Here is a 26,397-nt window from a genome sequence, read left to right as displayed (position 1 = left end):
TAGGTGCAGCTCAAGAGCTTCTCTCTAGTTGTAGCATACAGGCTTAGTTGCCCTGCGGCATGTGGGATCTTAGTTCCCTGACCAGGGGTCAAACCCCCGTCCCCCACTTTGGAAGGCAGGTTCTTTACCCCTGGACCACCAAGGAAGTCCCCCGAAGCCTGATTATTTCTATTATGCCATACAACCTGGGGATCAGGCTGAGCTGAAGTGGTCAGTGGAGACTCCCCCGAGAAGAGGTGCTAGAGGTGGGTAGGAAAGGGAGAAGAGGCATTCTGGAAAAGAGGCCCGGCATGAACAGAGATGTGGCCACTGAAAGGGCCGTGGGAGCTTGAGACACAGAGAGGCCTGGGGAGTCGGGGGCAGGGGAGTGGTGACATGGAGGAAGGCCTGGCTGCCAGGCTCTGGGCTGAACTGCTTAGAGAGGCTGGAAGGAGGGGCTGATGGGGAGGCCCTGAGGTCAGTGAATGGTTTATTTTTTCTCACTTTATCAGTGAATGTTTTTGCAGGAGCAGATCAGCTGATTTTGCCTCTCCCACTCCTCCAACTTCCCTCCTATCCCCAGAGCTTGACTTATGCCTCCCCTGGACTTGCCTCCCTCTCCTTTTGCTCCTGCGGCCTCTTCTGCTGGCATCATACCTCCCTCACCTCTGCCCATGGATGCCCTACTCATCCTTCAAAGCCTGTCTCAAAGGTTACTGACTCCCTGGAGACCCTCCCTGGGCCCTGTCAGAAGTCTGGCCATCTCTGCACTCCCAGGGCCCTATAGAAGCATCTCTGGGCAGCACACACCGAACATTCCCTCCAGATGCTCTTGGCGGGGGGGACGGTATTTGGACCTTCACTACCACTTGCTGTCACCTTTCTTCCTTCCTCTCTGTCATGGATAATGTCTGTTCAGCTCCTCCACATGCCTATCTCCAGTGTCTCTTTTCTAAGGGGAGCATACAGTCCACGTGTTTAGGCACGAGCTGACCCACCCGCTGTTTCAGCAAGAATTAGCAAGTGTTTTGACACTTCAAATACACCTACTGAGAAGTGGTCAGACTTTTCTTTTTTTCCATGTCATTTCTCCATTAGCCTAGTCTTGGTATAAGCCAGAGATGACAAACTCAGCAGGGGAGGGGAGAAGAGGCCGGAGAACAGGAGGGGAGTGCTAAGCTATGTTATATAACTTAACCAAGATGGAACTTTGATGCTGCAGTCAACAAATTACATTGTCAGTTTGTCAGTTGCATTCATGTCACTGCTAGATCTCGGGTGAAATTTAGGGCACTGATCTCAGGATGGGAATCAGGGGCCATATGGGAGGATTTGAATGACTTAGAACACCCCTAGCTCCACTAAATCCCTGTGCAGCACAAGCTGCCTTCCCTGAAGACCTTGAGATGACCTTGTCTTGGAAGTTACCCTGCAAAGTGTTTTAGTTGTTTATTGCAGAGAAACAAACCACTCCACACTTAGTGGCTTAAAATGACAATTTGTTCTTTTTCACAGTTCTGTGGGTTGGCTGGGTGGTTGTTCCGCTGGTCTGGTCTGGGTTGGCTCCGGTGACTGCATCCACTAGATGCTGGGCTCAGCTGGAATGGCCGGGCGCTGAGCTTCTCTCTCCTGTGGTCCTGCATCTCCATCTTCTTTCTGGCATAGTGGTGGCCTCAGCATTCTCAGATGATGAAGGCAGGAGCTAAGCCTCTGAGGCCTGAGCTCTGCAGCTTCAATCATGTTGCTTCCATCTCATTCTGTTGGTCAAAGCAAGTCGCCAAGCCAGCCAGCATTCAAGGCGCGAGGAAGAGACTCTTCCTCTGGATGAAAGGAGCTCCAAAATATCATGGGCATGATTTCAACCTACTCCCCAAGGGGCGGCCAACCCTCTTCATGTCCCAGCCCCATTGTCTCTAGTCCCATAATTGGATTTAGATGCTTTCCTGCCTCAGGGGATTAGTTCCAGAGTCAGACTGGGGAAGAAGTAGCATCCACATCAGAAGAATTGCAAGGTTTTGCTAATTCATTAATATATCATCCAAAAGTCTGCATAATGTTTATGGGGATATTGTCTGTGGATGCTAGTCCTTGGACAGAGGAACATAATTTTCACTGGGATGGACTATCAATGTATGTTTACCTCAGATTCCAGAGTCAGTGTGCTAGTTTGAGCACCTAGGAGTGGTTTTCATTATTTGCTTAGTTGGTTGACAGAAACCTGGATTCAGCTGAGGTCTATGCTTGATATCGAAATGCCAGAATTTTTGTTTTAACATAGAGGAAGGAATCCAGTGCTAAGGGAGGAAACAATGTTGATGTGAATTTACCCTGTGTCATCCACTCATATACCACCCCCAAGCCAAGTTCCACAGTCCCAACCTCCTCTTAGATAGCCTGGAAGAAATTTCCTTCACCAAGGCATGGAGAAACACGTCAGTGAGGGGAGAATCTTTGAACATGATATAGTACTTTTCTCTGCAGGCTAGGGATGCTAGTGAAAGACACTGTCACAGAAACGGACTCCATAATTTTAGTGGAAATGACGGGATCCAGGGGAGCAGAGCACACATAGCAGCACTTGGCCACCTGGGACAGCAGATGCCAAGTGATACTCAGAAAGATCTAACCCGCAAATGTCTTTAGCAAAGACTAATCGTTTAAGGGACAAATAAGACCAAAGGGAATAGACAGGCAGCCTCTAAGTCCTCCTTAATCTGTATAACAGAAACAACAAAGCAAAACCACAAACAAAGCCCTCCAGTCCTGCTAGCAAAAACCTGATTTGATCCATCATGAAAGAGAACAGCCAAGCCCCTTGAAAGGAAGAGAGACCAGTACCCTCAGAGTGAGTCCTTCAATAGAACCCCAGATACATACTGTAAATCTTCCTTTTAGCCTACCTTCCACAAAGGGTCCTAGACCATTTGCCAGAGAACTGTGCTCTGTGCAAGGAAAATACATAGGCCTTTTAGGGATTAGCACAACTTGAGTCTATCTAATGCTAATTCCTAAGAACACAGAAAACCACTGTGTAGAGGTTCACATGTGTCAGGCGACAACTGGCATTTTGACTTAAGTTCAAGCATGGTGCCTGGACTCATCCTGCAACTGCATTTTTAGTTTCAGGGAGAATAAGTGAAATTTACAGCATACATGCACCCGTAGACCTGTGATAAGGGCCATTATGGTAGAAAGGGCCAAGTGGAAGCTTCTGGAACTTTTTCTTCTTACTGATCAACAACCCAAAGTAATGGTGCAAATCCAGGAAAATTACAGAAATTTGTGCCCTCATCAAAGACTTGAGAGATGCAAGCTGGTTTCTATTGCATCTTGCTTAACTTACTTCTTCAGTCTGTGCAGAAGGCATAGGTCTTGGAGGATGAACAGGGAATTACCATAAGTTTACTCAGATGATTCCAAATAATGATTCCAGCAGCTCCCATTTTAGGTGCAGTCTTTTTTTTTTTTTTTTTTTTTTAAAGAATGAATAGGTGTAGTCATTTTATGGGAGCAAATATACATATTTTTTGTCACTTAATATGAAACTATTTATCTGAAAAAGAATTTTTTTTTTTCTCTTCCTCTATAGAAAATACCAGAAGCAGCTTTATTTTTCTTGGCAGGGGCAGCAATACAGCTTTCTCATCTTGTCTTGAAACTCCCCAAGTCTCTGATTCTCTGTTACAATGTAACCTGATCATCCTTCCATAACACAGACACAGAATGTCTATTACATTGATGACATCATGTTCCTAGGATTCAGAGAGTTAAAAGTAGCAGGTACTTCAAGATTAAAAAATGAGATGATAATGGGAGATGAATCCCATTAGGGGCCTGCCACCTGAGTGAAGTTTCTGGGTGTTCAGTGCTCTGGATCATGCCAGGAAAGAGATACTAGTTGGGGTTCTTAAGAGAAACAAAATGAATAGAAGATACAGCTATCGATATGTGTATATAGAAATAGAGAGATACAAAGAGATATATTATAAGGAATTGGCTCACTGGATTATTGAAGCTGAGAAGTCCCGTGATCTTCTATCTATAAGCTGGAGAGCTAGGAGTCCCAGTGGTATAGTTTCAGTTCAAGTTTGAAGGCCTGAAAAGCAGGAGAGGTGATGGTTAGTTCCAGTCTGAAGGTAGGAGATGACCGATGTCCCAGCTTGAAGATAGCCAGGCAGAGAGCAAATGCTGCCTTACTTAGTCCTTTGTTCTATTTCAACAGGTTAGATGAGATCCACCCATACTGGGAAGGGCAATCTGCTTTATCCCATCTGTAAGTCTGTAAGTCTAATGTTAATCTCATTCCTTACAAACACACCTGGAATAATGTTTGACCAAATATCTTGGCACCCAGTGGCCCAGTAAAGTTAACATATGACATTAATTCACATGCTGCAAAGTAAAAGGAACTTGCTGTGCTTTCTGCTTCCTAGGAGTAGTAAGAAAGAAGCATACTTGCTGGGTTTCCATGTATTTTGGTGGCAATGTATGTCACATTTTGGAGTGCTGCTCTGATTCATTTACAGAGTAACCAGTAAGGCTGCCAGCTTCAAGTGGAGCCCAGAGCAAAGGAAGTCTTCCAGGTGTCCAGGCTGAAGGGTAGGCAGCTCTTTCTCATAGCCTTGATGACTCAGCTGATGCAAAGTGATTCATGTGTTTGCAGCAGATGGGGATGAAGTCAGCCTGTGGCAAACCCTGAGAAAAGAGCCGCAATGGAGTGTCTAGGAGTCAGGAGCAAAGCCAGGCACTCCTTGGTAAACAATTTTCCTCCTTTTGAGGAAGAGCTCCTGGCTGGCTGCTGGGCATGCTGAGAAAAGTCCCTGTGTGGAGGTACCAACAGCTATGAAAAATTAATGACTGTCACACACAATCTTCTCTTTTCCCAAGAATACTTGGGGTGTATGTGCCCAGTGATTGCTTACTGGCATACCAGTGAGTCCTGAGTCAGGTATGAGAAAATCCTCTGTTACTGGAATTGGGTTTCTTCTCCCTCCAAAGACTATGCAATTGCCAGGTTCACCAGTAATCTCCTTATTGTTAGTCCAATGGATACTTAAAAAAATCACTTTGGAAATATGGACAATTTCAAATGTGCATGAAAGTTGAGATAGTGTAATGAACTTCCAAGTATCCATCACAAAACTTCAATAGTATTGACAGTTTGAACTTCAACTGTATTGACAGTTTACCCATTTTGTTCAATGGATGTTTTCAATAATCTGTCTCATAGGGAAGCACTCATGTCTCTGATCCTGTTGATTTGTTCTCCCTTGATGCTTTCTCCAAGGTAAATCTTTTCCAGTTCTCCTCTGACCTTGCTGCTGCTCTGTGGCATGCTCTGCTCAGAGCCTCCTTCCTCTCCTACCCCTGAAATGTTGGTGCTTCCCCAAACTCTGTCTTGGACCTTTCCCTCACTTTCCACACTCCCCCTGCATAAATGCAGCCTTTCTCATGGCCTCACATAACTTCCCAGGGCTAGCGAAGCCCACATTTTAATGAGACCCCCATCTCTGCCTTCATCTCAGACTCCTGTCCCAGACTGAGACTACAATATCCAGAAGTCCCCTAGATACATCTCCTTGTCTCAAAAGCTTGTCCCACTCAACATGTACCAGCCTGAGTTCATCCTTCTTAAACCTGCCATTTCCTGTTTTCCTGTTCATCCGCTAAACACACATATCTATTGGGTGTATAAGAAAGACTGGAAGATTCTGGAATAGGCAAAGAAATCACTGTTATAATAAAAAAGATTGACAATAACAAGTGTTGACAAGAATGTGGAGAAACTGGAATGTTCATATGTTGCAAGTGAGAATATACAATGGTGCAGCCCTTGCCCCCGAAGAATTAGTTCTAAGTCCATGGAGGATGTTAAACTGCATGAGCCTAGACGGAGAGGGGGTAAAAGTGTAGGTTTTGACAATGGCCTGTCTTGGGAACAGGGGTGTTTAGAAAGGGGGGGGAGCTGGGGGTCTGGATTATGGGGCCACTAAGGGATGGGCTTAGATGTGGGTGGTGGCAGGAATGTCTGGGGAATGATGTTAACACCACACAACCTGGGCAGGCTTAGGGGGCTCCCCAGCCAAGCATGGCTCGGGGGCATGGGGTCCCCAGTGTCCCTCTAGCTGGGTTGGAGCAGCCATCATGACAACCATCATGTCTTCTCAGGATGGCCTAAGCCTCTTGGACCTAGGGACAGGGGGAGGCTTCAGGAAAGTGACTGAGATTAGAGCTCCTGCCTACCCTGGCAGGGAGAGGAGGAGCTTCAACTAGATTTAATTTGATTTGTCAAAATAAGAAAATTCCTCGTTTCTTACATCCTGAGTGCCATCAGGTAATTCACATACAGAATTACAAACTGTGGTATGTGTGAGGTAAGAGGGGGTGGCCATAGAGATAGAAAAAAGAGGGCAGATTCATTATTTAGCTGGCAGAGGGCATAGGTCTTAGTGGCAGACTGGAAGCAGAGGCTGGAAATGGATGCAATTTACCCCCTAGGTTTCGGACTGAGACTGGGGTGCATTCCCCATCCCCTTCCTCTAGATGTCCATCCTCGCCGCGACAAAGACTGTGGAAGGTGCTGCTGCAATAGGACTCGGCCCTGTGATCTGCCCCGAATCCGCAGGCGCCGTCTCCTTGCTACCCGAAAATGCCAAAAATGTGCCCCGGCGGTACCCGCCCTCGCACCCCCAGGTGTTAAGGGCGGGGATCACAGCGCGAGAGGAGTTAAATCTCAGTCTTTCCTCAGATCAGCCACCAGGGGCTCCAGAGAGGCCTCAGCCTAGTTCCTAAAGGGCCCCCCGGACCCGCCTTCGGGTGGCGCGCGTCCGCGGGTCCCCAGGATTCTCCAGCTAGCCTTCTCCCCGGCCTTGTCTTACCAAGGGCCAGACCCGCGCCCCGAAGTTCTGGCAACTGGAACCGGGGCTGGGGGTACGAGATTAGGGTTTGCAGCCCTGGGGCCACGTCCGATCCCTAAATTCGGTGCCTGGAGCCAGGTTCGAGACTCTTGGGCGGAGACTGAGCATCTTCGGGCTCAGTCGCGGATCCCTGCAGGCTTCCAAAGCAGCGGCGCCGCCCTTTCTCAGACAGCCGCGTCTATGTGGGCGGGGTTGCTGGCTGCGGCCAGTCCGGGTCCTTAGTCTGGATTCGTCAGGCAGCGGAGGGGAGGGGTAGAGAGGGGTGGAGACGGTGCGTGCAGGGGAGGGGCTGGGAAGAAGAACGAGGTCAAGGAGGAAGTCTGCATCCGAGAAGAGATAAGAGCCTCTAGTTAATTTCCCTTCTCTCCCCGCCCCAGCCCAGAACGGGGGCCTTGAGCCGACAACCTCTCTCACTAGGCCTTCTTCCAGTGCAGTGGAGAGCTGGGCGTGATGCAGGTGAGGCGGCGGCCTGCAGCTCAACCCTGGGCTGGAGATTTTGTCTCAGGATTTCCTCTTATCATCGGGACCATTCTACAGATGAGGAAACGGGTGGCTGGCGCTGGACTGGAGGTCGACGGGCTCCTAAGTGGAAGCTGCCAAATCCCACAGCTTCCTGTCCGTCACCTTTCGCCTGAGTTGCACTCCCTCCCTCAGCTTTTGACGCTGGGCATCATTCTCCGTATTGAATCACTCCTGGCACCACAGGCCCTGGTTTCTCTATACAGTTTTGGACGAGCACTTCCTCAGCTTCCTTTGTGCCTTTCTCTTCCTGCCTTTAACAAGTCACCAGAGCCTCAGGCTGGGTCCACTTCTCTTTCCGTTCTGACACTGTCCCTGAGGAAGCTTAGCGGGGGCCCATGGAGGGGCTGACTCTCAGACCTTGTTTCCAGGCAGCTCTCACTTCAGAGGTGGGGCCCTGGTAGCCCATGGCTTTCTGGACATCTTCCCTGGGTGAGATGTTGCCCTCTCAGAGACAGCACCATCTGCCTGGCCCACGGAAATGTGTGTGGCTTGGGACTGGGTGTGTGGGTCAGAGGCAGAGCTGAAAGGAGGGGGTGGCGGTGCCGATACACAATACCGCTTTGGCCTCAGTGTGCCCTTTTCTTGTCGGCGGCAGGGCCCTATTAGAATTCATATAGCAGCAAACTTGTGATGGGCCAGGAAGAAGCTTCATAATCGGGGTGTGTGTGTGTGTGTTTATAGAAGTGGCTAGTGGGGGCAGAAAACCCTGGTTATATTAGGAATAGAGTGAGGAGACAGGCTTGGTACCAGTTGCTTAGAAAATTGGACCATTTGGAAATCATCAGTACTTCCTGGTGGTCCAGTGGTTAAGATGCAGTGCATGGGGGCGTGGGTTGGATCATGAAACTAAGATCCCACAAGCTGTAGGATGCAACCAAAAAGAAAAAAAAGAAGAGTCCTTTAAAGGGGTTAATGTCTATAATGGGTCTCAAAAGTCTTAAAGGGGTAGGAGTGTTCCTTGGGAGCCAGCTTTGGTGGGGGCAATAGTCGCGGCTTCCCCAAGGGTCCCAGGCCCCTGAGGACTTTGACTCCTTTTTATTTATTTTAAAAATATTCCTTTATTTGGCTGCATTGGGTCTTTGTTGTGGCAGGTAGGATCTTTCATTGTGGCATGCAGGCTCTAGAAGGCACTGGCTTAGTTGCCCTGTGCCATATGGGATCTTAGTTCCCTGACCAGGGGTCAAACCCATATCCCCTGCATTAGAAAGGAGATTATTAACCACTTGATGACCAGGGAAGTCCCAGGGCTTTGTGTTTTAAAGAGGAGGCTACTGTAATTTACCCCAGTGGGATTCTAGCAGGAAGCATCTATGGTCAAGGCTGAGTTTTAGCCTCCAGCAGTCCCCCAGCCTTTTTTCCAGTGATACATTCACAGCCTACAGGACTGACTCACTGCCACCTGACTTCCCCCCGAGGTCCTGGGCTTCAGAAAACTGGTCACCCCTGCCTGCTGTCAGTTGTCTGCCCCAGAGGCCTGCTACACTCCTTGGTCAATCCCTCATGCTAATCAGGCTTCTTTCATTCAAGGACTTCCAGGGAGGGCCAACCCTGCCCACACACCCCTGCCCTGGCCACATCCACCATACCCCTTCCTACTGCTGCTGTCTGTACTTCATGGCTACTTTGAGAAGCTAGAGATTTTTCCTTTACTCTCCTCTCAAAGTCGGGCCTTTAGTTGACCTAGGGCCTCATCTGACACCACCTTTTATTGTCCTAAGCGGGATTTCTTTACCACTGTGACCTCATGCGCAGCACGGAGCGAGGCACAAAGTGGGTGGTAAGTCAAACTGCATGCATGAATGAGTGGGGGACTTCAGGCACTGTTTGAGAAGTCCTGGCTGAGCTGTCCTGGATACTGAGTGAGGACTAGCAGATGCTAGGTTCTGCTTCATGTGTGTCCTGGGACTCTTCTGATCGGAGGCCTAGTTTTCTCAAGAAGCATGACCTCTGGATGATCTTCAGGACCCTTGGCAATCGATTGTCATCCAGAATTAACCTGGGTCAGCTGGGCCCCTGCTTCCATTTTCTTCTGTAGGCTTCTGCTCTGAACAATCCAGGGCTCAGCCTGCTGTGGTTTGACACCTGTTTGGTACCTAGGCTTTCATGGAACTTGACCTGTGAAATAATAGAAAATATATGTGTTGGTCTCTGCCCCCGGTTCCTAGCACAGAGCTCTTAAAACTTTTGGAATTTCCTAGGTGATAGGAGTGTCTTTTGTTTTATTTTATTTAAAAAAATTTAAATTTGTTTATTTATTGACGGCACTGGGTCTCCATTGTTGTGCACGAGCTTTCCCTAGTTGTGGCAAGTGAGGGCTTTTCTCTAGTTGTGGTGTGTGGGTGTCTCATTGCAGAGGCTTTTCTTGTTGCAGAACATGGACTCTAGAGCATGGGCTCAGTAGTTGTGGTGTGTGTGTGTCTCATTGCAGTGGCTTTTCTTGTTGCAGAACATGGACTCTAGAGCATGGGCTCAGTAGTTGTGGTGTACAGGCTTAGTTGCCGCTTGGCATGTGGAATTTTCCCAAACCAGGGATCGAACCTACATCCCCTGTTTTGTCAGGCAGATTCTTAACTACTGGACCACCAGGGAAGTCCAGGAATGTCTTTTGTTTTAATGAGGAGACTCTTGGTGGTCTCCTGGATAGCTTCAGGATGGAAACACCAAGTCACAATTAGAAGCTTGGAATTTTCAGTCCCGCCTCCCATCTGCTGGGAAGGGGAGAGGGGCTGGAGATGGAATTAATGTTCGATTATGCCAACATGATGAAGTCTTCATAAAAATCCCCAAAGTTTGAGGTTTGAAAATCTTCCAGGTTGCTCGAGGTACCGGGAGGGTGGTGTGCCTGGCCAGGGCATGGAGGTTGCATGTCTCTTCCTCTATACATTACCCTATTCTTTTCTCCACCTTGGTGTGTTATTTATCCTTTTAGGATAAACCAGTAAACACAAATGTTTCCCTGAGTTCTGTGAGCCATTCTAGCAAATTATTGAACCCAAGCAGGGAGTTGTGGGAACCTGATTAAAGCAAGTCAGTTAGAAGTACAAGGGATAGCCTGGGACTTGCAATTGGCATCTGAATTTGGGGAGACAAGGAGGCAGTCTTGTAGGATGGAGTTCTTAACCTGTGGAAGCTAATGCTGTCTCTAGGTAGATAGTATCAGAATTGAGTTAAATATAGAATCCCCAGCTAGTGGTAGAGAATTGCCTGATGTGCAGAAGTACTACCCTCTACCTGTGGTGTCACAAGTGAAATGTGGTCGGAGTGTGAGAGTTAAGGGGAAAGACAAGTGTGTCCTGCCTACACCCTCACAATGGGGTCCAGTTGTCAAGATCCTAGCATCTCCCACCCACTCCCATTGAATGCTGACAACTCACAGGAGGTGGGGATTTCTCAGATTGCCCAAATGAATAAATGCAGAGCCCTGCATGCCTGCTCTCCAGTATGCATGGTACACATACACACACACACTCAAATGAAGCCAGAGAGACACTGGTGAGCCAGAGGGACCAGTTTTATTAGATTCCAGCAAGACTATACAATACGTGTTTCATGCAGATTAAATAAGTGTCTTTGCTGCCCCTGAGAGGGAGCACTTTCACCTCCAGCTCCTTCTTTGGCATGTCAAGGGGTGAGTGTCAAGGGGAACCATCGACATATTCTGCATGGGGGACAGTTGGGATCATGACTGGGGGTGGTGGTGAGACCGTGGGCAGCTGAGGGCTCCTGAGACCTTGAGTCTTCAGAGGCTTAGGAACCATAGGACCTTGGTCCTTTGCTGGTGGTGGCACCTGAGGATCTTGATCTTTCAGAGGCACCGGGATTATAGGAACTTGACTCTTGACAGGCTCCAGGACCACGGGGCCTTGATCCTTGACAGGTGCTGCAATCACAGAATCATGATCCTGCAGAAGTTCTGAGACCCCCCTCCCTGGATCTTTGACTGACTGTGGGACCAATAACCCTTGTTTCTCTACAGACTCAGATAGCACAGAACCTTCCTTCTTCACAGGTTCTATGACGCGGGCACTTGTATCCTTCAGTTGCTCTGGGACCATAGGACCTTGGTCCTTGACAGGTGCTGGGACGATGGGACCTTGATCCACAGGCTCAGGGACCATGGGGCCTTGGTCCTTGACAGGTGCTGGGACGATGGGACCTTGATCCACAGGCTCAGGGACCATGGGGCCTTGGTCTTTGACAGGTGCTGGGACCATGGGGCCTTGATCCACAGGCTCAGGGACCATGGGGCCTTGGTCTTTGACAGGTGCTTGGACCATGGGGCCTTGATCCACAGGCTCAGGGACCATGGGGCCTTGGTCCTTGACAGGTGCTGGGACCATGGGGCCTTGGTCCTTGACAGGTGCTGGGACCATGGGACCTTGGTCCTTGACAGGTGCTGGGACCATGGGGCCTTGGTCCTTGACAGGTGCTGGGACCATGGGACCTTGGTCCTTGACAGGTGCTGGGACCATGGGACCTTGATCCACAGGTTCAGGGACCATGGGACCTTGGTCCTTGACAGGTGCTGGGACCATGGGACCTTGGTCCTTGACAGGTGCAGAGGCCGTGGGGCCTTGATCCTTCAGAAGCTCTGGTACCACAGAACCTTCATCTTCAATTCTTGCTGGAACCATAGGAATTTGATTCTTTAGAGGCATGGGGTCCAAGGAATCTTGGTCCTTGACTGGTGCTGGGATCACAGAACCTTCTTTCTTTAAAGGCTCAGGGACTGTGTGATCTTGATCCTTAAGTGATGCAGGGACTATGGGACCGAGATCCTTCAGAGGCCCCGGGACCACAGGAGCTTGATCCTTCAGAGGCTCTGGGGCTGTGGGGCCTTGACCCTTTGAAGGCTCTTGGATCCCAGGACCTTGATCTTTCAGAGGCCCTGGGCCCACTGGACCTTGATCCTTGTCTGGCTCTGTGGCTACAGGACCTTGATTCTTAGGTGAATCCCTGGTGGGTTCGACCTGGCTCCTGCAGAGGAGAGAGAGGTGGTCACTGTGAGGGCCAGCACTTGGACCAGGGATAGGGCAGAGCACAGAGCTAAGTCTTGCCTAGTGGAGCCTTGGCAGGGCAGCTCTCGCTGGGGAGTCAGGAGGAGAATCTGATCTCCAGATCCTTAGTATAGAATGTGGGGTAGGGTGAGGGGCAGGGTTGGGAGTTGGTCATTCAGTGTGCTTGCCAATTGATTATAACCTGCAGGTGGCATGGAGGGCGGCCCCCAGGTGACACTGGCAGTACTGTAATGGGACTCAGAGTCTTCCAGTGGGCATCCTAGCAGCCTGTCCACCCCACGCTCTCCCCAGGCCTCTCTTCCTTCCTCCAGAATAGGTGGGGTCCATCCTGGGGGCCCATCTTTGCTATCCACTCAGGTGACCCTACAGGCTAGAGTGCTTCTGTTCTCAGGGCTTCCCAGACTCCTCCCTTTCTCCAACCCCCTTGTTAAGCGCTCAGTGGGGAGCGGCAAGGGGTCCCAAAGCACATATGAGAGAAAGAGGGCAGTGGGAAGGTCTCTCTTCCCCCCTCCCTGAAAAGGGTAAAAAGTATTTTATCATATTGTTGAGCACAGCTGGCTGGGGTGACTGTAAAAAATAGACCAACTTTTAATCAGTTTTATTATAGCTTTTAAATTCTCTTATAGACCATGCACTGCATTGTCACCTGCACCATATTTGGTGGTGACTGGCTGGGACTCCCCATTCAGGCAGTGAAGAGGCCCTGCTCCCCTTGCTCTGTCCCCACTCTGGCTCCCTTTACTCTCCCTGGGCCAATCAAATCTTTGCACTTAAAACCGCTTCAGTATTATAACAGTTCCTGTCATTTAAAGCGGGTCCTGCAAGACTTCTAGTTGTACACTTTCTTAGCTCATTCTGGTTTGCCTCTCTGGGGATCAGGTGTGTCATCTATATCATTGGGTAAAATGATATCTACTCAGAAATTTGTGATGATTAGAAATTATATACATAGAGCACCTGTACCATGTTCCGTGTAATATTGCTATTATTTTTCTGTCTACTTAGAAATAAAGTTACACATCTTTGGACTATTTTTATTCTGACATGTCATCCCAGTCCAGAAGCTTCTTACCATATTTAGCATCTTGAGCCTCCTAGGAACTGACATTTCTCAACAGAGTACAGAGTGCCACAGGCAGCTTGTCCATCCTGTCCCTCTGGATGTCTCTGAGCATCACAGTGGAAGAGAGGGGCCGGGGTGGCTCCCTAGTTCAGAACAACATGGATCACAGCTGCCCTGGTCACATGGACTACCATTAGCAGGACCTTAGTGTTTATGGAGGGAGCAAGGCTACGAGGAGCATGCAAAACCTAAGAATGGCATTAAAATATCTCTAATATTTGGTGGTTGGCCAGAGAGGAAAAATAAAAACCTAATTCAGAGTAGAATCCAGCAGGAAATTGATTAGATCATCCTATCTGGAAGTGAACTACCTGGATGGAGTCATCCCAAATGGGGTGATGAAGCTGAGACATGAGACAAAAGAGGTGACTAAAGCTTAACTTGATCTCAGGGCTTGGGTTGCAAAACCTATCCCACTGGCAGGATATGGGGCCAGTGATCTCTGCTGGCATGGAGATTTAAAAGAGGGCCAGACCCACGGCATGGAGTGCAAAGTACCTTTCCCTGGATGTTTGTGGCACTGGTTCCCATGCCCTGCCTCATTTTTCTGCTTAGTGAGCATTCTCAGCCAGCTGTGAGCTAACCCCGAAATTGCTCTAATATACACCTCTATACTGATTTGGTTAGGAAACTTGTTTTCTTAGTAAGTGTCTTTAATCATGGAAAGATTTAGAATTAGATTAGAAATGATAAATTAAATAATATTACCTTTGGAGGTATTACATTTAGGAAAAAAATCTGTGTAGATTTAGTTTGAAAGTATTCATGCTGTTTAAAATAATTTGCATATTATATCTAATATAATATATATTGTTATAATATATATAATATATTTGGCATATTATATTTAGACTAGTTTTGTGATTCCAATATAAAATGTGTAATGGAATAATTAATTTAGAGTTGTAGTTTTAAGTTGAAAGATATGACAATTTTATAAATTTTATAAACAATGATGAACTTTTATTAAAAATCGATAGTAAACACATTTTTAAGCTTAGTTTTTTTAAAAAAAATTACTAATAATTAAAAAAATTTAGATGAATTGAATTAAGTTATAAAATCCTCCTTAAAGGGTTTGTTCCATTTTACTAGATTTTTAAGTTTGTTACTTTTGTAAATTAAACATTTCTTTTTAAAACCAAAGCAGTCTTGGTTGGTCTTCCTGTGAACAAAACCACCCTCAAGTGCAACATAAAACACTCATTGACACTGACTGGCCATCACTTGGTTCCATGGTGGCCTGCCAGTCTCCCCATCTGTAAAATGCCCCACCACTCACAGTGTCCTCTGTGTGAATGAGACAGAGCCGCACACCCAAGCTGGAAGCCAGCGTGTGGTTGGTGACTGGTGGTGGGCCATGTTCAGGCCACAGGCCAGCTGCCTAGGGGCCTGGTCCAGCCTGCACAATTGAGTCTATGTCTGGTGCCTTGAGCCAGCTGCACATCTCAAGACAGCATAGAGGACAGGCTCCTCCCGCTTCCCAGCTTGTGTACTCTCTCAGAAATTAGAATGACCTGCTGGCTTTTCCTTGGCTTCTGTGCTGCTTATTCCCTGCCAGGTCTTGGGCAATTACTCAACCACAACAGACCTCAGTTTCCTCATCTGTAAACTGGGGATGACAATACAAATGCCAAAGAGCATTATGACGGAGGATCAGATGATCCTGTTTGCATCTGAAATCATAATTGGTGACAGTTGTAGAGAGCTTTGGTGCCTTAAGGGCTTCTCTGGTGTCTCAGGTGGGCTTTCCTGGTGGCTCCTGCATTGCAGGATACCTGGGTTTGATCCCTGGGTTGGGAAGATCCCCTGGAGAAGGGAACAGCTACCCACTCCAGTATTCTGGCCTGGAGAATTCCATGGACAGAGGAGCCTGGCAGGCTACAGTCCATGGGGTCACAAATAGTTGGACACGACTGAGTGACTTTCACTTTCACTTTGGTGCCTCACATAAGTAAGTCCATAACCACAGTAACTGTGTAAGAGTTTACCAGATGCTCACAGGCGCATTATTTTAGCTCACTGAAGCCTCCTGGCAGCCCTGGAGGAAGGTAGGAAGGTGATGGACAGCCTTGCAGTCTCACCCTCTTGCAATGTCCTCTGGCCACCCTTGCAACTTGACATACTTTCAATGTTTATTTCTTTGTTTCTGCTGCCTGGATTGCCCTCTTTCACCTACTTTCCTCTGTCTGTCCCTGAGGGCTCGGCTCGGATTCCCACCTCCTCACAAGGTCTTCCTGGATGCTCAATTAGTTTTGCCTGTATCTCCCTGCAGCACCATTTTACAGTCTCTCCCTGCATTTATAGATGCCCTGATTGCAAGTTCCCCCCCTACCCCATTTGATTGTGTGATCCCTGAAGGCAGGGACCATCCACCTGGCCTGCAGCCCCAGTGCCCAGCACAGTACCTGGAACAAAAAAAGGTCAAACAGAATCACAAATTACTGTTGCTGAAACCTGGTTTATCATCTATCCCATGGCCCCAGCCAGAAATTCCGAGTCATCCTAAATACCTTCTGCTCCCTCAAAGCCTTCACCCAATCCATGTGGAACCATCTTTTCTGGCTCCTAACATGTATCTCCTAAATAGTCACATTTCTTTCCCTCCCTATCTTCCCCCCAAGCTGTGCCATCATCTCTGTGGACCACTGTCACAGCCCACTAACTGGTATCTCTGGCCTCTCCTCCAACATAGTCTTCATAAAGAAAAAAAAAAAAAGAGCAAATCCTTGGGACTTCCCTGGTGGCCCAGTGGCTAAGACTCTGCCTTGTCAATGCAGAGGGGCCAGGGCTCAATCCCTGGTCAGGGAACTAGATCCTACATGCTGCAACTAAAGATCCCGCATGCTGCAGCTAAGACCCAGTGCAGCCAAAAAAAAAAGAAAAGAAAAGAAAAGAAAAGAAACCCAAAGGAAGTCTTTCCCTCCGGCTGAGATGTCTTCAAGGCTTCTCCTTGCACTGAGAATAAAGAAGTTTTACTCTGTTCCACGACCCTCCCTTGCGGACCAGCCTGCTCCCATCGCCTTCCAGCCATCTGTGTCCTAGCCTCCCAGCATGCCCTGCTCCTTTCATTCACAACTTTGCACATGTTGCTGTCTCCTCCTGGGACATTCTCTTGCTTCCTCTTCCTTGCTAATCCTGCTCATCCTCCAGGGAAGCAGATGTGACCAGGCCACTGTACAGGCTCTCTTTGTCCCTGCCATTTTCTTTCCTATCCCTTATCACAGATAATTACTTGCATTCTTTTCCATTAATGTTTCCCCTTCTAGACTGAAGTGTTCAAAGGGCAGGACCATGTCCATTTTGTAAATCATTGTACCTAAAACAGTACCTGACTCAGGGAAATCTCTGACTTGTCCAATCAATGAATAAATGAGAGGCTTTTCTGTGCCAAGCTCTGTTCTATTTGCAAAATGTAATATTCCTAGGTTATATGAGAAAACCAAAGTCTTAGAAACTTAATTTTCTGCCTGTTTTCCTGTTTCCATGGTGACAGGCAGTGCCTCCTGGGTGTACACATGCTGACCTTGAAGCCAAGCTTTATTAGCGTCTGGAAGTAGGATTATCAAGCCCTGCCTGAGACTATCTGGAGAAAGGGCTTTCTTCCCTCCCACTGATTCTTGCCTTTGCACACAATTCTAATCTCATAATCCACCTATGATTTTTTTTTACTTCCCAGATTGACTCCTGATGCACCGTCACAGCGGGCCCCAGTTGAGGCCATGCTCCTGGCATAGGGCCTTGTTCAGAAATCAGGGGCCTTGTTCAGACATCAGGGGCCTGTGGACCCTGTCCTTGAAACCCCTGCTTCCACAGCTTGGAAAAGCTCTGAGAAAGAAACTCTTGTTCAGTAAAGAGCAGCCTGCTGGAGGAGAAAGTACTGACTGGACTTGAGGCCAGAAGAGCTGGGTTCAAATGCTGACTCAAGTCCATCCTAGCCGTGAATGTAATCATGGACATCCAGGCTGCCAGTTTCAGTTTCTTTAATCTATAAAATGGGAGACTTCTCCCTTCATCTATGGTAACCCTCATGGCATGACCCCTGGAATACAGGAGATATTTCACAAACATTAGTTCCAAAAAGGAACTTGGTGATCTGGTCCAATGTCTTATTCTACAGATGGGAAACCAGGCCCAGAGTAGGCAAGCAACTCTCCACAGCCACACAGCTAAGAAATAGTGGGTCTAGGACTTAACAGAGGCCTCTCAAAATTCACTGGGTGGGTGGAAGGGATGGAGCAAGCTCACTTGAAGTAAGGATTGGCAGGAGAGACTGAGAGGGGCCAGGCTGTCTGTACCTCATTGGCCCTACAGGAAGAGGAGGGGGGACAGTGGGCCAGGCGATTTCACAGCTTTGTCTCCTTCTGTCTGTCTCCAACAGCCCTGTACAGATGTGCACGTTTCCCAGACACAGAGCCCAACATATTATAAGAGATGCAGCTACTCGAGGGAGAGTGTCAAGGAAACTGCCTTTGAAAAGCTTGTTATTCTTATAAAGAATTGCGGGAGACAAGGCTTTCTCAAAACAAGAACTCTTGCCCCACCCCTGTCTCCCATGAGGCTCCATGGCCTCTATTTTAGCAATTATCATGGTGTTTGGTAATTACCTGCCTCTCCCCACCCCAGCTCATGGGTTGTGTTTTATTCATCTCTGCATCATGAGTATCTAGTGTCTGGCTCCTAGTACCTGGCAGATATTTGTGGGAATAATGGGTAGCTGGCGTAGAGCTGTTTCTCTTTATTCTATTGATATTTGATGTTTTTTCTCTTTTATCCATTCGTTGGATCAAGTCTGCCAAACCCGTGCTCTGGGTTAGGCCATGTGCTGGGGGGCACAGGCGGGCATGAGGGAGGCGGGAGCCCCCACTGTGGGGACTGCACCACAAACCCTGTAAAGCTCCCAGTGTACCAGGACCACCAGCCTTGGCCCCAAGCCCTCATCTGCCCATGTCTCTCCAACCAGAGAGGCCTAAGTTCCTGCAGTGCAAAGACATCACTGTGTTGGGCAAGTCCTCCCTCTCTGGTCCCGGAAAGCACAACTCCACAGAACCGATTCAAAGGTGCCTGGGCTGGAAGCACAGATCTGAGGGTCATGGGGTCTCCTGAACTTGTGCTGCTGTCTCCCCACCAGCCGGCCCCAGCCACTGCCTGAGCTGCTCAGGTCTGGGGGGTAGGGCACACAACTGCATGAGGCAGCCCACCCTCTGTGGCCAGGACCCTGAGCAGAAGGCTGGATTTCTGTCAGCTCCACTCCCTCCCATCCCTGCCCTGCTCCAGATCTTGTACTCTGGCGTCACCCTTCCAGAGAATGCCCTGTCGGCTGACCCAGGACTGATACGTGAGGATAGTTGAAAGGACAGCAATCATGTCCATATTCCTGACTTCTCCGGGCAACATGTGCCCCATCACAGCTCGGAGCCCTCACTGTTCCGCCTGCTCGCCTCACTACACATCTCAGTTGGCTCCCTTCCTTTGGAAAGTGTGACCCCAGAACTGAAAGGGATGTCCCCATTGGGTCTCCAAGCAGCACACCCCTCCTCTGCCCCAGCACCTATACCTCCATGGATACAGCCCCCGCTGCTGTCTTTTAGGCACAGCAATACTGCCACCCAACACCATCCTCCTCAGCAACTAATGGTTCAGTTTCAGGGTCACTTCCTGAGTGAAATCACCCTGACCCTCTACCATCAAGGGTCAAATACCCCTTCTCCTGTGTCCCCACATCTGCGCTCTGTTCCCACGCCCTCGCCTGGACACAGCAGCCCTCATCAGGTCAGCTGTCAGCAGTTTTGAAGCTGCCTCTCCAGACGGGGGCTCGGTAGGGCAGAGACCACATCTGCTTCATTCTCTTTCCTCTCTCTTTCCCTCCCTCCCTCACTCCTTCACCATCCCCTGCCCTCCCCTCCTTGTTACTCCCTCCATCCTTCCAGAGGGCTTCCCTGGCTGTTTAGTGGTAAAGAATCTGCCTGCAATGCAGGAGACCCAGGTTCCATCCCGGGTCGGGAAGATCCCCTGGAGAAGGGAATGGCAATCCACTCCAGTATTCTTGCCTGGAGAGTTCCATGGACAGAGGAGCCTGGTGGGCCACAGTCCATGGGGTTGCAAACAGTCGGACACAACTGAGCGACTAAACAATCCTTCCACAACATTTAGCTAGAGTGCCGTAGCATCAGGCTAGCACCACAGGAGGACTCCTCCCCAAATGGGAAGCTTAAAAAAAAAAAAAAAAGTCACACAGGATAAAATTCTAGCAACTGTATTTACATGATACACACTTGCTTTACTATTTCTAACTGCCTTAGCACTTTTTTGTTCTCCCAAACTGCAACCTCTCTTAATGGTTTTCTAAGAGGACTTTATATTCAAGGTGGCACATTGTATTCTCACAGCAGCCTGTCACCTAGGCAGATGGGCTTCACTTGTGTCCCTGTTTTCCAAAGGCAGAAGCAGGGCTCCAGAAAGTCACATAATGAGCCTGTTAATGCCAAGACCTTAACTGAGGATGACAGACTTGCAGTCAAACTCTTTCCTTTCTGCAACAATATCCCTTAGGGATGTGACTTCAACCACTGAGATCCCAAATTTGTCTGCAGATGTCTGAACTAGGTCTGGCTTGACATAACTCTGATTGGTTCTGTGTGGTCCAGAAGGCTAGAGTCACTGACCTCTACGGGTCCCCAGCTCTGAGCTCCCAACTGCATCTCCTGAGAGTTGCCCCTTTGGGACTCCAACACCCAGCTCCCCTTTGCCTCGGCCCTTCCTGCATCTGCTGCACAAGGACCTCCTTAATTTACCTCCAGGTGTTCAGCAGACCCTGGCAAAGAAGCTAGTCTCAGAAAGCTGGTGCATCCTGGTCTAAGAATGCCCATCTGCACCCACACCTGTAAGCCCTACCTGTATGGCTGCCAGTCAGTAGATCAGCCTGGGGCTACACAGAGTCCATCTATTTGTGACTTATCAGCACAGGAAGAGCAACTAGGACCATGGCTGGATAAAAGGCTGCCACCACAAGGCTTAATTCTGGGTGGGAAGTGAGGGGGGTGGAGCAGTGTGTGGTGGGTAGTAACTGTCTGAGCAAACTCAGCATCTGTGACCCTCATCTGATTCATTTTCCAAAGATGATTTGAGTCCTTAGGGTCACTGAACGCTTTGGAGCAAGGAAAGGACAGGATGAGATTGCTCTTGCAGGAATTCTTTACAGTAGGAATCCTAGAGATGGTCCCAAGTGCTGGACAAGAAATGGGTTTCAGTCACCCAAACCTGGCTCCAAATCCTGGCTCACCACGTACAACTTGTGTGACTTTGTTATCTAACCACTGAGTCTTAGTTTGTTTTTTTTAATCTGTGAATGGAGATGGTGCCTACAACACACCCTCTAGTCCTATTGTGAGGATTAAATGGGAACAAGTGTGTAAGGTCAAACACATGCTCCTTCCCTTGCCCTAGGCTGTGCCACCTCTGCCTTTTACAAAGTGGCACTAGACAGCTGGAGCAGACTCCTAGTTTGGATTTTTCTCCACCACTCCCAGGTCCCCTGATGGCTTCCCTGACTGCTCTGATGGTAAAGAATCCACCTGCAAAGCAGGAGACCTGGGTTCGATCCCTGGGTTAGGAAGATCCCCTGGAGAAGGAAATGGCAATCTACTCCAGTATTCTTGCCTGGAGAATCCCATGGACAGAGGAGCCTGTCGGGCTACAGTCCATGGGAATCACAAAGAGTTGGACATGGCTGAGTGACTAACATCAACTAACACTAACCGAGTCCCCTGTAGACAGATATATCCCTGTTTCTTTTTTAATTTCCTTTTTTTCTTCCTCCCTCTCTTCCTTCCTTCCCTCCTTCTTTCCTTTCCTTCTTTTTCTCTCTCTTTTTTAACTTTATTTTTGGCCACTCTGTGTGTGGCATCTGGGTTCTTATTTCCCTGACCAGGGATCAAACCCATGACCCCTGCAGTGGAAGTTTGGAGTCTTAACCACTGTACCTCCAGGTAAGTCCCTGCTTTTTCCTTTTTACTGTTAAATACCTTTTCTAGATATAACCTGCTAAGAACTAACTAAATTCCAAGTTGTATAGTAGATATTTTAAAAGCTTCTTTGGTTGTCTTAACACCAGGAAGGCTAAGTCAAGAGCATAGTTGACTGTCTTAATGAGCTATCATGAATCTGATAATCCTGCTAAAGACCCTTTTAAAAATGTGAAGTGCTGGACTAAGGCAGCCAGACAGTAATGGCTCAGTTCTCGTCTAGCTGGGAACTTGCAAATCTATCTTTGTCCTTCTCCCCATCCCATCTAAAGCAAAGGATAGGCTCTTGAGCCATTGATCAAAAATTGGTTTGGTGTGTTCAGAGTGAATCAGTGAAAATGACCATGTAATTGCAGAAATGGAGTCTGTACCAGATTGACTGATAGGGTGCTCAGGGAGGACGGGCTGGGGCAGGGCTGGGGAGGGGAGAGGGCAGCAAGAGCCAGTGCTGGAGGGGCTTCATCTCAAGCAGTTGCACGGCAGAGAGAGTGGATTTGCCATGTGTAGCTCCAGCTACCACCAGTCTGTTGGGGTGAAAGGTGGTAAGTAATGGAAAGTGGAGGTCAGCAAGCTACCCCAAAAATCAACTATGACAAGGGTGTTCCAGAGGCCTTCTGGAAGTTCACAGAGGCCTTCGCATGCAACCCCACGAGGCCCTCTCATAATAGTCCTCTGAATCACAAACAGGATTTTCTGTTACCACCAGCTATCCCACACTGGAACCAAACAGATTTGGATCACACTATATCCCTTGCTGGCCAAACTCCTACTTTCGGAATCTTGGGAGTCACATAGATGGATATCTGTAAGCTTGTTATCCTCTTTGAGGCTCAAAGAAAGTAAGAAACTCAACCAAGGTCACACAGCTAGTAACTGATAGAGCTTGGATTTAGAGCCAGGACTGTTGGTGTTTGGAGAAGGAAATGGCAACCCACCCCAGTATTCCATGGACGGAGGAGCCTGGCAGGCTGTAGTCCATGGGGTCACAAAGAGCTGGACACAGCTGAAGCAACTGAGCACTGTCGGCTCTAATTCCCAGCCCCTATGTCTAGGACATGCCCCTTGAGGGATGCCTCTGCCATCTCAGAATTAGGAGCTCTGCACTGGGCAAGGGATGGGCTCAGCCAGCCTCTTAAGATTACCCTGTAGCCTTAAATCTATGTTTATAAAGTCAGGACTGTTTAGGAAAAGCATCCATATAAAGTACAGAGGGGGCTTGCCTGGAGGCTGGCCTTTTTAAAACCAGCCATTGATGCCTCTGGGTTCTCCTGTTGCCATGACCTTTCTCAAAACCACCCCCGTCATGTGAGCAGAGCCAGTTACTGGGCAGAATAAAGCCTTGTGGAGGCATTGTGGTGGGTATGGAGGCAGATGGTGAATATCATCATTCATTCATTCGCTCACTCTTCATCCAACAAGCACTTTAGAAGACATGATCTGCAGGAGACAATGGGCCGGAAGCTAGGACTACAAAGATGAGCAGAAGAACTGAGTCCTTGCCCCGCGGGAGCACACTCTCGTGGGGGAACACATACACAGATGAGCAGACACAGTACATGTGCTAAGTTCCATGATGAAGAACACATGGGGAGCATCTTACCCAGCCTGGGAGCTTCGGGAAAGCCTTCCTGGAGCTGTCCCCTGAGCGGAGTCTTGAAGGATGAGTTAGCTGGGTGGAGAAGCAGGAGGAGGGCAATCTGGGCAGGTGGGGCGGCGTGGGTAAAGCATGGAGGTGAGAAGCGGCATGGTGCGCTGAGCAGACACAAGCTTCTGCAGGCCGAGAGGAGCCCACAGGCGGTTTAAAGCAGGATGTGACATGGTCAGAACTGCATGTCCTATAGATCCTTCTGGCAGCTTAAACCAGTACCAGTGACAGCAATTTGTGTATCTCAGTATCTGAAGCTCCCTTGGCCCCAGATAAGATGTCTGGATTGAGATAGATATTAGACAATACCAAATAAACCAGCGATCGAGGGCCACTTATATGAGGACAAGGGACAGAGAGTTAAGTTCAGTTCCACTGTTTGAAATAAAAAGCATGAGGTGATGGTCTCTGAGCAAAGCCCTCCAATGTCAGGTTTGGACACCAGTTTTATCTTGGTATCTCTAGTACACACCAGTTTTATCTTGGTATCTCTAGTACCAAGTGTATTTTTTACGAATGAAAACTGTTGGAACATTCTGTATTCAATAACCATGCATTTTAGTCCCCCGGTCAGTTATTTTAGCACCCTAAGGAGAATACCTATATATTTAGCAGAGACAATTGGTCAATTCATTCAGGATGTTTGAGCCAGTTGTGTGTGAAGACCTGACCCAACTCTTACTTCCCCTCATTTGTATCTAGTTCCCAAGATTTAAAGGGGACCCTAGGTGAGCCTGCAGATGCCAGAACAGACAGGGCCCCTTGAGGGAGGGAGGATATAGCTTAGTTAGGAATCCAACTCATCTGAAGCCTGTCTCACTTCAGGGTGCCCGCCCCACCTTGGGTGAAGGGGAGAAGCAGTCCAGGCTGTGACGCAGGCAGACACCCTTCCCTCTGAGCTGCCTTGTCCTGTCTGCCACCTGGTGTAAACACCTGCTCCACTATATCCGGAAGGGTCAGTGGGGTCACATGGAAAGGAATGCTTTGTAAGCAATCAGTAAATATAAATTCTTAGAATGTTACTGTTAAGGTTTGTGGGCTCAAGGTAATTCAGTAGCTGGAGTTTTATAAAAGAGTTCCAGTGCTCGCTTCGGCAGCACATATACTAAAATATAAAAGAGCTCCTCTTAATCAGTGTTTGCCTCAATCCACTTCATATATTGTCAGAGATTATCAGAAAGATGAAGAGATGAAGAACACAGACCTCTCCAGTGCTGTACAGGGAAGGTGGAGGGGCCTGAAATGAGCTCTAAGTAGTGTCCACTATGGGTTTCCTAGAGCCATCAAGTCATTTCATCCTCACTCCTCTCACCTAAGGTGAGTATTAGTGTCCGCATTTTCAGAGGACACCAAAACTCAGAGAGTTTAGTGAATGTCACAGACTTGCCTAGCTGGCATCGACATCCATCCATGAATCTGGTAAAGACCTAAGGGCACTGCCACTGTTAACCTGTATTCACATGCTGAGGAAGAAAATACGTGAAGATGGCAATTCTGTTATTAGAGCTACTCTGGGATGGTCTAGTGTCGTGAGGATTGATGCATTAATGGCAGTGGGATGGAGAGCTTTGGATCACGTGCCCGGTTCTGCATGAGGGGAGGCTGAGGAGGGTTGGTTCCATGCCTTTGAAACTGCTGCCTCTCCTGTCTCAGCTTGGCTGTCACCACCATCAAGCCCGCCGCTATTCCTGCCCTGTTGTCCTCAGCTGGGGCTGCAGAAGGGTCTCCCCTTAACTGTAGATAGTCCATGGCCCATGTCCTGAAAGAAACTTTCTATATCTGAGGTCCTGAAAATGTAAACCGCCTTAAGGCATTTTAGCAGGGAGAGAGCCTTGAAACCACCATGACACACGGAGGGGGTTCACAGCCTTTGTGAAAGCAGACTGGACAGTCCCTGCCAGTCCACAGAAAGCAGGCTGTGCATTGTTAAACCATAGTGGGCAAAAAATGAGGGAAGAACTTCACTAAAGAACACACAAACTCTAAGGAAGGATTAAACTACACTTACAGCTAATGTATTCATAGCACTGGGGACCTATTTCAAAATAAGAGGCTGGTTTTAACTTTGTTTGCTATTTCAGAGAGGTGGTGACAGTAATGGGTGAGGACTTGCCTCCTGGGCTTGGGCAGCATCAGAGAGCATGGAGGAAGTGAGGCCGAGGCTCTGGGCGAACCTGACCACTGGGTGGTTCCCACCTTCCTGCTTCTTCACTGCCCATCCTTGCTCTTTTCTCTGATTCCGAGTGCATCTCACCTTCTCCTGGGTTAATCTCAGTGCGTCGTCTTCTCTCTCTGCCTCTGTTTCTACCTCTTCTGCCTTTTCACCTCTCTCAAGCACTAGTTTTGATAAAAAAATTCTTAACTGATCAAAAGAGAGTTAAATAGCATACTGTTTTGTGTGTTTTATTATTGAACAGTATTTTGCATTTCTGCCTCATACAAAAGCAGGCAGGTGGGTGGAATGTTTTCTGTTCATCTGGAAAACAAATATATAATGTTTTTTTTCTTTTCATATACGTGACCCTTGATTATTCCGACCACAGCTCCTTCCCAAAGTCCAGATTTTGAGAACCAGCAACAGAATGAGTCCCAGCCTAGAGCTCTGAGCCTAGAGCAACAGAGGACTTGTGGCTGGTGCCCGGTATGAGGGTGAGGGTGAGCAGCGTAATGGTAGGAGCATGCACAGGTGGGGTACTAGCTGGGGGTGTGGATGGAGACCCTGGTTAGTGGCCCAAACCCCCCGCCATAGCATCAGGATGAACACACTGCCCTGACCCTCCCCGAATGAACCACTCCCCGGGACTGAGCTCATCTGGTGTGGGGCCCCCACACCTCTGCTTCTGGCCAGCCCTGGCTCTGTTCACTTGGTCACCACCTCCCCATTCACTGACACATGGAATCTGCTAGAACAGATTCCTCCTTCGTGTCTCACTGTGATTGGAGGTGGGGGGTCTGAGCCATCTTGGTTCTCTGCTCGGGGCACAATGCCCAGTACATGATAGGTATTCAATCAACATGCACTGGAAAAAGGAAGTGGGATCCCGAAGTACAGAATCTTTCATCTCCCGTTTCAGCAGGAGGATATTAAGGTGGGCACCACTGGCCCTGGCTCTGGGGTGCCCATGCTTCTGCTCTCCCATCTGTAGGCCAGTCCCTGCATGCCCCACAC

General features: G+C 48.5%; 1 protein-coding gene and 1 long non-coding RNA gene across 3 annotated transcripts in view; both read right to left on the bottom strand.

The window, feature by feature from the left end:
* Positions 1 to 1,461: 1,461 nt before the first annotated feature.
* Positions 1,462 to 4,272, bottom strand: LOC139037113 (uncharacterized). The gene is made up of 2 exons (XR_011489931.1): positions 3,982 to 4,272; positions 1,462 to 2,273 (listed from the first exon to the last, which is right to left on the bottom strand). It is a non-coding gene; the product is annotated as an uncharacterized lncRNA (long non-coding RNA).
* Positions 4,273 to 10,911: 6,639 nt separating this feature from the next.
* MAP6 (microtubule associated protein 6) overlaps positions 10,912 to 26,397 on the bottom strand; it is an 80,156-nt gene continuing 64,670 nt past the window's right edge. The window contains exons 4-5 of one of the 2 annotated variants that reach the window (XM_070473233.1): positions 11,926 to 12,395; positions 10,912 to 11,895 (exon numbers count right to left, since the gene is read on the bottom strand). In XM_070473233.1, coding sequence (XP_070329334.1) covers positions 11,054 to 11,895; positions 11,926 to 12,395 — 1,312 coding nt within the window. In that variant the 3' untranslated portion in view covers positions 10,912 to 11,053. Of the gene's footprint in view, positions 12,396 to 26,397 lie in introns of both variants that reach the window. The other variant, XM_070473232.1, reaches the window with a different exon arrangement.

This window comes from Odocoileus virginianus, chromosome 10 (genome assembly GCF_023699985.2).
Source record: "Odocoileus virginianus isolate 20LAN1187 ecotype Illinois chromosome 10, Ovbor_1.2, whole genome shotgun sequence".
Lineage (NCBI taxonomy): Eukaryota > Metazoa > Chordata > Mammalia > Artiodactyla > Cervidae > Odocoileus > Odocoileus virginianus.
This window is presented reverse-complemented; position numbering and strand designations above follow the sequence as displayed.